Here is a 12,709-nt window from a genome sequence, read left to right on the forward strand (position 1 = left end):
GTTTTACTGTTGCAAATTTAGTTTACCTGACGACGCGGAGCGGAGACAGGTAAACGGGTATTTGCGACAGTAAAACTACCTATGGACGTCCGCAAAGCTTCAAATACAATACAGTTATCTCTATTCTAATGCAGAATAACAAATCGTTGAATTTAAGTCATTATTTCAGTGTAAAATTTTCATCAAACAAAAATTCCGCGAAATGATGTTATCTTCTTTGGCGCCTAAACTATGTGACGTCATATGTAAGCTTCCGGCATGAAACGTAAACACCGGGCGTTTTCTGGCTTCTTGTCCGCTTCAGAATGGAATAAAATTGGATAAAGAGAAAATTTGTAGGTGCAAAATGTAAGTTTTTTGCTTATTATTGGGAGAAATTGCATGTCAATACATTCCGGGATTCAAAATGTCGGCTTCCTTAGTTACAGACAAGGACATAGAGAATTTTACGCTTACTGTCATCCAATCAGAACCATTGATACAAAATAATTGCATTAGAATTGATCATTGTTGTGACTAGCTGATATTTGATAATTGTAGTGACTAGCTAATATTTGATCATTGTTGTGACTACCTGATATTTGATAATTGTAGTGACTAGCTAATAATTGATCATTGTGACCAGCTAATATTTGATCATTGTTGTGACTACCTGATATTTGAAAATTTTTGATGTGACTAGTTTAGGAAGGAAGAATGAATCAATTTTATTATTTATAGTTTGAAGCAAGACAAAATGTTTCTTTTATTTTTCTGCATTGAAATTCTGTAATTTTTGTGTGGCATTCAATGAAGTACAGCCACAAATATTAGAGTGTAGGATGTGATTTATCTTTTTTTTTTTACACCTTACACTTACATCAAAGTCATATGTGTTGACAATTGGTCATTTCATTTGAGAAGTTCTCATTATCACTATTTTCCTAAACTTGCTTTGATCTTTTTGTTTGATAATTTTCCCAATCAAGATAATGAACTGAAAATGGTATTTCAGTCAAGCCAAGTGAGAACACTATGACGTCATGCGCCAATTCACTGACATTGCCTAGGAAAATAGCAATAAACAGATAATCCATTGTCTTTCAACATGACAAAGTTTTTCAGGTTCATCTCATCTCAGGGTTATCACCCCTTGATGAGATTTGTAACCAAGTAACTCCGTCTCATTTTCAAAACCATAGATAATCTATTACTATAGCCCTTCCAAATCATGTTTATTAAGCGAATTTCCAATTTTCAATGCATTTTTGTATTTTTAGAGCAACCAGTTTTATAGTTTGAGAAAATTGAAATTTTCCTAAACTGCTTTGATCTTTTTGTTTGATAATTTTCCCAATCAAGATAATGAACTGAAAATGGTATTTCAGTCAAGCCAAGTGAGAACACTATGACGTCATGCGCCAATTCACTGACATTGCCTAGGAAAATAGCAATAAACAGATAATCCATTGTCTTTCAACATGACAAAGTTTTTCAGGTTCATCTCATCTCAGGGTTATCACCCCTTGATGAGATTTGTAACCAAGTAACTCCGTCTCATTTTCAAAACCATAGATAATCTATTACTATAGCCCTTCCAAATCATGTTTATTAAGTGAATTTCCAATTTTCAATGCATTTTTGTATTTTTAGAGCAACCAGTTATATAGTTTGAGAAAATAGAAATAGATACCATGTCTTAAGGAATCAACATCACTGCATTTTAAAGGGAATATAAACTAATAAACAATAACATAATAAATCATAATTCATTAGTCAATTATGAAACGGTCACAGTACGGATTGAAAATTACAGCATTATGGAAAATCTACCTATATTATTATCCAACTAATTTTTTTCATGTTAAATACTTAAAGTCATATGCTACATTAATTTAAAAAAAAGTTAAATATGTTTTATATGCTTGAATGGCTATGTTTTACTATAAAACAAGCGCACATGGACTTTCTTGTAAAAGAAAATCCTTTATCTTATCAAATCTTCAGAGATGTACTGCTATGGAACTATTGTATTTTCGTACTTTAATTCACCTATATTTTTCTGTATCCAGTGACCTTAAATACGAGACCACTCGTTAGAACTTTGATCACCGCACAGCGCAAGTGTGAGGGAAAACCCAGATGAAAGAATGTAACCAAAGGTGCACTTGAGGTCAATAGTAATAATTGATTATTAAAGAACAAATTAAATATAATAAATCATTCAACAACTGCTATGGAATCGTTCAATAAACAAATGGGAATGCATGGAAAATATAAAGAACTCGGCAACAAACTTGAAAGTTGATTAGCTTGCAATCAACAATCATCAAATGAAATATTATTTGTCGATAATACCTAATAGATTCATAATAAATGTAAAATACGTGCATAGTGGATTAAGTTTAGTTTATATGCATGCATTGGTTCAATAATTTCCTTAACATTATAATTACAAGAAACTCATTTCATATGACTTTAAGTCCAGTGCAATGTTGTCAATTAAAATAATTATCTTACATTCTCTGCCAGCACTTAGGAATTCCAGTTGTTTCTTCTTTTCTTCGTCCGTTTTTTTTCTTTGCTCTTCAACCTGTTCCTGTCTTTTCTTTAGAGCTTCAGCTGCTCTTTCTTCTTTTGATAAAAACTTGGGCTAAAATAATTAGCATTTTCCACTAAATTAAGCCAAAAGAGCATCACATCATTAATAAGGTAGATAAAATACAACTAGACAAATGTGCTACACCCTGTAGGCTTTAATATATAGCAGTAAACATTAGAATCAGTCAACAGTGGTGTTAAAGTACGACTTGAAATGGTTGTGTGTAAAAGACAAAGGACAAGGTTCACTTTAGGCCAAATGTGGCCTTGAATTTAAACTTCATCATAAAATTTCAAAATTACTATAATTTGGTTCTTAAATGGATCTATTTCAAAAGCCTTACTTCTTTGTTAAAATAAATCCTTCATAAGAGGCTTCAGAATCAGCACATTTTGGATATATTGTCAAAATAAGATGATTTGGTGCATTTTGTGGACCTAAAAGCTTAATGAAACCCTTGGCCGCAACCTAGGGTCCAAAATATTCTGTTATCAAAAGTTGCCAATGATCATATTGAATCCCTAGACACAAAAACTTTCTGGATCATGAGTGGCGGCCAAGGTAAATTATGCAAATAATGTTAAGAATTATTGAAAATTTGAGCAAAACTGACGTTACAACACAAATAATGAACACTTAAGGATTCAAAACTTCGTCATTTTTAATGTGATTTGCCAAAATGAAGTTATTTTGTATTTATAGTAATATCACAACTATTTCTATATGAAATTTGTAATATTTTTGCCTGATTAAAAAAACATAAAAATTTTAGGGTCAATTTCAACCCTTCATGAACCGACTCCTTTGATGCCCTGCTGATAGTTATTTGCATAAAATTAATAAAAATCATTATCCATGTTATTTGCACATCTTTAACATATGGATCAAAATCCCTAATGTGCCTCAAAGTGAGATACTCAAATATAATATATGTTAATTCAACTTAAAAAAATTCTATTTTTAACGAGTGATTTAGCTGGTCCTTTTTTCTAGTTTGAAGAGCAGAGGACCATAGAATAAAGGTGTAAAATCTATGTAGTTACTTAATGTTTGCAAATTACTGATTTCTCAGAGAACTTTTGGGTTTTTTTTTTATAAGAGAAGCTGCATCACAATGGGCTTTTCAGGGTATGCAAAATTGCAGAAAAATAAATCTCACTTCATACTTACATGTAAGCTATGCAAAAGTTTCAAATTCATTAGACCACAACAGATGGAGAGAGGTCAAATCCATGGAAATGAGAAATTTGTATACAACTGTACACCAAATATCATTGACCTACCACTAGTGGTTCCCTTTTAACTGACCGTTATCACAAAATAATAGATTGTTGACTCCACTGTCACGATTACTGCCCCCGAAACAGCACACAAAAGTCTTCCTTTTTGTAATTTGTCATGGTGAGACAAATAATAATAAGAGTTAAGTAATGAAAATAATTATCAAGCAACCAGAAATCTTTTTGTAAAAGGAAAAACAACAAAGGAAAAACACCAAGGGATACACTGAGTGTACATGGTGTAGGAACCAAGGATCAGGTAATTTTTTTCACACAATTTAGGTCATTTTGAGAAGACTTAAAAAGTTGGGGCCCTTTTTTCAATCTGTCGAAATAATTCACACTAGATTCATGGCATCAATGAATTTGTATTGACTATTTCATCACATTTACTTCATGAATTTTCTTACTGTTTTTCTCAAACGTACAAGAACAATATATGGAATGCAACTGTTTAAAATTGCAATGATTTTTATGACTCAAAACAGTAAATTTCTCAGGAAACGCCAACACTTTATTTGAATTTGAAGATGAAATAAAAACTAGAAGTTTCATGTTAATATACTAAAGTATGAGTGATTCCAGATTCATTTCCAGGATTCTTTCTGTTTATCATATTGACATGTAATCACCAGATTTTCAATTTTATTACCTTTAAAAGTGTTTGAATATAACAGATGATAGTTGCACTTGTTTAAGTTAGCATGAAATCATTTTGCATTTTACAATAAAGTGTCTAATCTGGTAAAGACAATTTCATGCATGCGTATTACATAGTAAATAAAGCACATGTTTGACTTGCGAAAAAATACTTTTTTCTACATAAATTAAATCAAGTTTGAATTTTAAAATCAGAATTGACGATTGTCTTTAATGAAAAGTAATTAAATAATGAAGAAAGTTGTCATGGAATTTAGATTTCTTTATAATATTAGTTCTGAGCTAGTGATTACTGTCAGGTGTGAATTAAAAACACAGGTAAAAAGTGTTTAATGATCATTAGCCAATATTTTCACGAGGCATTAATATGGTTATCAGGAAGGCCCTCAGGCAGTTCTATTACCAGAAAAGGATTACAAAACAAAAACACGTTCAAACGGCGATTTAGAAACCCGATCTCAATGAAATGACTGAAATTATTTCTGTAAATTTTTATTTTACCTTAATCCCAATCTGCCGTTTAGGGCAAATAGCTTTATAGCTTTCAGTTTCAGTCATTACTAGCAAATATGACCTTTTTCGGACCCTTGGTAGAAACATTACATTAAAGAGTCTTTACCAATATTGTAATACCTACTTTACTGAGAGCTTCTTCCTCAGCTTTCTTTTTTGCCAGTAATTCCTCTAGTGACAAAGGAACTTTCTTCTGCACTTTTTCTTCTTCTTCAGTTGACCTAAACACAATAAAGTAATATTCAATAATTATTGTAGTCCACCATTTATTAATATGTTGCCATTAAATCAGTCAGGGCAATTATGGTACTTAAATGGTTTAAGTGTTCTTTTAAATAATCGCTATTTATATTCATAGACACTGGAAATGAATATTCAACAAACATGTTTCATAAAATAATATTGTAAGGAAATGTTTAGGTTTTACTACATTGAAAGAAAACAAACAATGTTTGGAAGAACATGCTCTCTTGTCTCTATATTAGATGTTTTTTGTGTTTCTGGCATATCTAATGAATCAAACTATTTTGATCTGATTTTTACAGCTTGGTCTTATGGTGTGCTGTTATACCACTGTCAAAGGTTTGGGGAGGATTGAGTTGTCAGCACTAACAAACATGTTTTAATCCTGCCATATTCTTGATGTGTCTGTCTGAAGTTACCGTTTTTAGGTGTGTATAGTACACAGATTTTAACCCTGGAAGAGATTTCTGAGAAGGGGGGTGCGTATTATGTATGCATACATTGATTTTTAGACTTTTCTTCAGGTACGAAACTGGGCCATGAAACCAGGTCAGGTGGTCAGGAAGAAAATATTTTCGTAGCAAAACAAATTGATTGTTGTCATGTTTTAAATGTATATTTGTACCTTCTAGTATATGATTTGTAATGTTATATGCAAATAAAAATCATTTACATTGTAAATGCTTTAGTAGTTATGTTCTTTGCGTTTTCTTGTGTCTGTTCTATGTTGCCGCCTGGAAGTTGTATTTGGTCATATCCGAATTAGAGATGATTCTGTCAATGGCCAAATAAGTGTAGGTGATTCTCAAGTTTATAACTTACTTTTGATATGTTCTAACAAGGAATACAGAAGGTGAATGTATGAAAATTGAATGAAACACGCTCGTTTGATGATAGTGACCGCCATTGTTTTTCACTTTCGTAGTATCAGGTGATCACATGTCATGTGACTTTAATATTATGAAGTTGAATAAAGTGATGATTTTATACGTTTTTACTTTGTGACATTTTAAAATCCTCTATAAAAACCTTCATACAAATCATAAATTGTAAGCATGTTTTTAAAATACCATTTTAATACCTGATTGAGGAACAAAGTGAACCTGTCAATTGATTTGTTTTGACAACGATTAGACTTCCTAATTGATTATCAATAAGAGTGTGATAATCAGGATTTAGGGATTCAATGAGTACCAACAAACAATAAATGAAATTAGCAGAGATTAATATTTATTTTAGAACTAATTTATCAACATAAATATTACAATTTATTTATTTATTGTGTATTAAAGAATATTCGTAATTAATTCGTATTTTGTACAAGATTCACTGACTACGATTTGCATTTAAACAACTTCCCGATTTAACACTTCCTGTTGTTCTCAATCAAACATATCCGTTAAACAATAAAGAATCAAACATTGTTTGTTAAGTTATTTATTCTGCAACAACGTTTTCATTATCCTGTAATCAACCAGGACTGGAGTTCAATTTGTCCCCGAAAAAGAAATCATTTTCAATAGATGCATTTTACTGAGTTTCAAGTTGAAATATTTCCATAAAGTCCCTGCGTGTAAAGCATAAGAAACTTTTTCTCAAGTTTCAAGGGTGAAAAGGGGGGTGCGTACTATGTATGGGTACGTTTTATACACACCAAAAGATGGTAGATACCTGTAATTCAGTGGTTGTTGTTAGCTGCTGTCTGTCATATTTTTTTTTTTAACATTTATTGTTTTGTTAGTAATCAGGCTGTTGGTTTTCTTGTTTGAATTGTATCACATTTGGTAAGAAATATATTTTTTACTTTATATTTAATGATTTCATTTGGTAAAAATTATAAATTTTAAAATTATACTTTTAAAGTTGTTTAGTATTCACAACTGAAGGTTGTTAAATTTCTTATTAGAGGAACACTTTCAATGAATTTGTGACAACTAACAACCAGAATACAATAAGTAAATAAATTTAGTTATACTTGTCTTTTCTTGATGACTTTTTCTTGTGTCTATCTCTGCTACGACTTCTCTTTCTATCCCTATCTTTACTTCCACTTCTCTTTGGACGTTCTCTACTTCTAGATCTGTGTCTGAAAAAATCCATTAAAAAACAAAATTTATTCAATCTTGTACAGATTTTAGAAGTTTTCTATTTTTATTATTATTGTTATTATCATTGTCAATGTGGGAGGTAATCCAGTATAGGTGGGAGGTAATCCAGTATAGTTAATGAAAGAACCTTGAATGAGCAAACTGACATACCCCAAGCCATTTGAAGAAAAACCATAAGAATGATGGCTCCATTTAAACAATTAGCACTAAAAGTGATATATTTTTTAAAAGCCACCTCTTTAAAAAAAAAGGTCTCCCATTTCAGAGATTATTTAATTCATAAGAAGATTAGATGAGTGGAAAGCTTATCCAATTTGAAGAAGATCTGATAAAAAATTAAAGCACTATCCCAATGACAAGAAAAATATTCATTTTTTTTACAAGTACCCCTAAAAAACAAGCTGTCACCCCTATTTCAGATTTGTCTGATTATTAAAATCATCCAAATTTGAAGTCTGTTTTTGTCCTTATTTCTTAAGGTAACAGTGTTGTCTGCCCTTATTTGACTTATGATTCTTAATCATAATTAACCAAATGGTATTTGCTTACATGTTTAGCAAAGTTTGTAGTTGACACCCTCAAAAATCATGTCATCAGCTAAAGAAAAATTAAGAAATGATCATGATAAAGCTAATGGTTTGATTGACATTTCATCATGTGTAGGATTTACGTACATTAACCAGGGTTAGCGTCTTAAAACATGCTTAACCTTGTCACATTCTATATGTGCCTGTCCCAAGTCAGGAGCGTGTAGTTCAGTGGTTGTCGTTGGTTCATATCTGTCATATTTGTTTTTCGTAAATTGTTTTGTTATAAATTAGGCCATTAGTTTCCTCAATTACATTGTTTCACATTTTTCATGTCTGGCCTTTTATAGCCAACTATATGGTTAGGCTTTTTTGTCATTGTTGAAGGCCATCAGTTGCCTATAGTTGCTTACATCCACTCCATTTGAACTGTTGTGGATAGTTGTCTCATTGGCAATCATACCACATCTCCTTATTTCTATAAGTATTGTGCAGCTGAGGGTAGAATTTGTGTAACTAGTTACAATACATCTTAGAACAAATATACCTTTCTCTATCTCTTTTCTTGTGTTTTCGTTCTGGAGACCTTGATCTAGCTCTTTTCTTTTCTTCTTTTTTCACATCATACTCTGGTGAATGTTGTCTTTTCCTGTCATCTTTTCTATGCTCGACTTCTGTGTTCTTTCTATGCTCAACTTCCATGTTCTAACACTGAAATGAGAAATTTACGCCTTGTTTTCCTTTTATTGATATTTCATATCAAAACTTATAGTATATATATAAATAAGGTCATGTTCCTAGTTTTACAAAACATATGGAAAAATGTTTTCCAACTAAAGGTTCATCTTCAATATTAAAATGGTAGTATAGTAACTTTTTCATTACTTTATCACATAAAATGACTCCTATACCATGTTATTGATAATAGTAATAATACAAAACAACCAGTACCTTTTTTAACAATAAATATTCATAAAGAAATCAGAACAGGCTAAATATGCTCAATAGTTTGTTGACAAGAAGTTGCTTCTTTATAACAATACTAAGTGTATTCTTGCTTTGTTAGATGGCATTAAGGGTCCTTTTACATGTTTACATGTATGTGTCTCAGGCAAGGTGTATTTTTCTTAATATACATACAATTCATTACGAAAAAAGGTGAAAATACTATTGTTATGAAAATAATTTTTTTTTTCAATGATTACATTGTATTCCTGTTAATTACATTATTTTCTGACATTTGCCTGGGCAATTTGGGATATAAAAAGGAATCAATTGTATTTTCAATTTTGTGGGTTGTACCCGACCTATAAGAATCTACCAAACAGGAATATTCTCATTTCTAAAGACCTCACCTTGGACAAAAATGTTGGGAACTAATTGTTTATAATCTATTCAAACGGTTGGGATATATAAATCTACATACACGTAGCTATTTGCGATATGATAACCAAACACTGCTGAAGAGCTTATTGGAAATACCTACTCTAAATTTCAAATTTAATAATTTTTTGTTCTTTATTAATATGAGGATGAAGTCCTTAATTACAGTAACAAAGTTAATAAAAAGAAAAATCAAATTGATGTACATTTTCAAAATCAATATACAACCTGTACTTAAATAATCCAATATCATTAACTTTCTTTTGCAACAGTTGCATTTGCACATTACCCTGTTCCTGTTGACAGAGGCTGCCATGTTCTAAATCATAAGATTTCTTGAAAATCTGTACATATCTGATTACCAAAAAGAATGAGTCTAGTGCTTATTTGACATATGATTTTATAGCAAACAAAATGAGCTCTCTGGTAAAACTCACTGTATCAATCATGCAGGTTTTTTTAGTGGGGTTCCTGTTGCTCAGTCTGAAGCTTTCAGTGTACTTTTTCTGGATTTGTTTGTCTTTTTGTCATCTTCTCATTTTGCCACAGCTTTGTCAGTTCTCTTCGACTTCTGAGTTTTGAATGTCCACTTGGTATCTTCCCCCACTTTTTTAAACAAATATGAAAACTGATGATAATATCAGCTAGAATACACCTCAACGCTATTTGTCAGCCATTACTTGCAAACGACATCACAAACTTTCCCCATGAAATTTTGACGACACAGGAGAAAATGTCTGATGCCTCAAAAGAAAGCTGATTGTTGTATGCCGTCAATAGGTCAAGTGTTGCAGATTCCCAAACAGAATATGGTCTAGTAACAGGGACAGGGTTATATACAATTTAGGTTTTTTAAAAAAAGGCCAATGTCATATGAATATGTAGCACTCTGAACCGGGATGGTCGCGCAAAATAGCTATGGAAGTGTTATTACGCCATCTTGTTGATAGCTACGCTGAAATGTGTTGGTGGTAATGCTGAAGTGGGATGGATTAGATCAACTTTATTTTTCATGTTTTTCATGATCACATACTGATGTAGTCTAAGTAGTCAATTTGTTTTTTTAAGCAGTTTTTTTAGGTTTTTAAGTCATGTCAGTAAAGCATCAAGGAAAATCTGTTTAATTTAAAACAGCTATGATAAATAGTCATTGCATTTCCAATGAAAAGAGACTCATGAGAGGAACAAAGTAAAGATAAACTGTAAACACAGAATTATGTCTACATGCAGCAAAATTAAAGAGGATGAAACTGTAACTAAGCACATTCATCATGTTCATATAATGAAATATATTTTTGAATTTCGAATGTTGCAAACACTGTTTAAAGTATATATATATATAGTAACATGTTTATTGTAGGATACTGTGGATTCATTTTTATTCGTGGTATACCAATTTTCGTGGGTTTTGTGGGTCACAGCGAACCACGAATTTAAGAATTCAACAAAGAATAATCCCGAGAAATGTGTATGGAGTCGGATGTTTATTTCCGGTTATGTTATGCAGTTCTAGTATAGTGTTGACTAGCGATAAACATTGTAACATAACACGTTTTTTTATTGAAAGAACATACAAGTATTTTGATTAAATCAATAAGAAATATATCGAATATCAGTGATAATTTACTTTTAAAAATTGATCAAAACTGTTCATGGAAAATAACTGCAAGTTGTTAATTACCGTGTCATAGTTTGGGTTACTGGTGATTAAAAATCAATAGGATTAAGTACGGGGATATTGCCCGTAGGTAATATTGTTTATGACAGGAACATTTATTTTCACACCTTTTACTTATATGACTGTTCATTATATCGTGATTAGGAGAATGAGCTTTCAATCATAGGGTTTCGAATGCCTTATAAAATTCCGACAAGAATTTATAAATTGTAAAACAAACAAATAATTAGTTGTCTCTGTCCATTATCATGATTATTGTAATAGTTTTCAATGAACACTTTAACCTAGAATGACCAAGCGAGGATTTTGACAATTCAAAATTTTTTCAATGAATTCCTTCTTTTTTGTTTGTTTTATTATTTATCAAACCAAGGAGGTTATATGATCTCCTAAATCAAAAAGAAATCCACGAATTACGTATCTGAATTTATTTTTTTTGGTAATCAGCGATCCACGAATTTATGTATACCACGAAACGTCTTTTTTTCTCTATCCACGAAAATTGATACCCACGAAAATAAATGAATCCACAGTAATCATTCTTTTAACATTTCTTTTATTTCACCCTTACCCATACATTTACATATCATTGAAATACCATAAATGTTTTATAAACGATAATGAATGCAAATTTATAAACTAAATAATAAAAAAAAATCTAATTCTCATAAAAATTGCACATCTGTTGATTTTATACTAGCCATCATGCTTTCAAATCGACCATCGCACATCTACGAAGGACCATCACACTTCAACCAAAAACGTTACACTTCAGCAGGACCATGCACCTCTGATTCTTTAATTAGATATGAAAAAGTAACCCTTAGTCTGCTTGTGCCCCCGTTGAGCCCATGGGTAGTCCATGCGATAGGTGTCACAGCAAAAAATTAAAATAGTGTTATCAAGACGTCATAATTATATGGACTAGCCTATGGGGCATGACGGGCAATGCAGTAGTGGTCTGAGGCTTAGATCATCGCATCTTGATCTTAATTACCTTTCGCTAACGTGTATAACTAATTAATTTTTTAATGATTTTTTGTTGAATACGTCATTTCTGGAATCATGTCTTTCTCTGGAAAAGATCGTCAATTTCGCGCGCCTTTATGACGTCATTTACCAAATAGACTGATAGAAGGCGCGTCTGTTTCCCTGCTCTAGTAAAAGTTTCGAGCACTTCCATAATCGTCATTCTGTAAGGTAGTATAGAAATAATTTATTTTCCGTAAGTAAGTAATCTTGATTCCTGTACGACTGAGGGAGGGTGACCCTCTTATTAGATTTTAATTTCCCAAATATTTTGTGCAGTATACAATCAAACTTTTTCATCCGTTTGCTCAACATGTGTTGGAAATGACGATGCATACATTTTTGTCACGTGGTGATGGAAGTCACATGACAGAACCGTCTGAAAACCTTATCCCGGAACTGGCCTATTGGTCGAAGGAGTACTTTCTGATACAAATCATTCTATAAAAGATTTTTCAAAAAAATCATAAATTTCGTCCTCAGATTACGGATATCACCCTCTTTCATGAGTAACATCTGCATGTTAATTATTTTTAATTCTTATTTCTAAATTTGCCATGGTGCCATACCTGAAATATCTGTCTGTAAATCAAACTTTTATTGACGTTTTTAAAACGATAGTCGGTCAGTTCATGGGCGCAGACATATTTCAATCTGGTACCTATTGTTATATCAATGAGCACAGCAAATTTTAAACTAAAAAAAGT

At 31.6% G+C, this 12,709-nt stretch overlaps 1 protein-coding gene and 1 long non-coding RNA gene across 2 annotated transcripts in view; both read right to left on the minus strand.

Annotated features, from left to right (window-relative positions):
- LOC127728379 (probable ATP-dependent RNA helicase DDX23) overlaps positions 1 to 12,677 on the minus strand; it is a 38,445-nt gene extending 25,768 nt beyond the window's left edge. The window contains exons 1-5 of the mRNA XM_052235729.1: positions 12,572 to 12,677; positions 8,460 to 8,623; positions 7,253 to 7,363; positions 5,159 to 5,255; positions 2,500 to 2,632 (exon numbers count right to left, since the gene is read on the minus strand). Of these exons, the coding sequence (XP_052091689.1) occupies positions 2,500 to 2,632; positions 5,159 to 5,255; positions 7,253 to 7,363; positions 8,460 to 8,614 (496 nt within the window). The 5' untranslated portion in view covers positions 8,615 to 8,623; positions 12,572 to 12,677. The remainder of the gene's footprint in view (positions 1 to 2,499; positions 2,633 to 5,158; positions 5,256 to 7,252; positions 7,364 to 8,459; positions 8,624 to 12,571) is intronic.
- The window catches only part of LOC127728430 (uncharacterized), a 156,549-nt gene that overhangs the window by 54,737 nt on the left and 89,103 nt on the right, over positions 1 to 12,709 (minus strand). The gene's annotated exons all lie outside the window — the stretch shown is intronic.

Source organism: Mytilus californianus, unplaced genomic scaffold (genome assembly GCF_021869535.1).
Source record: "Mytilus californianus isolate M0D057914Y unplaced genomic scaffold, xbMytCali1.0.p SCAF_2, whole genome shotgun sequence".
Taxonomy (NCBI): Eukaryota; Metazoa; Mollusca; class Bivalvia; order Mytilida; family Mytilidae; genus Mytilus; species Mytilus californianus.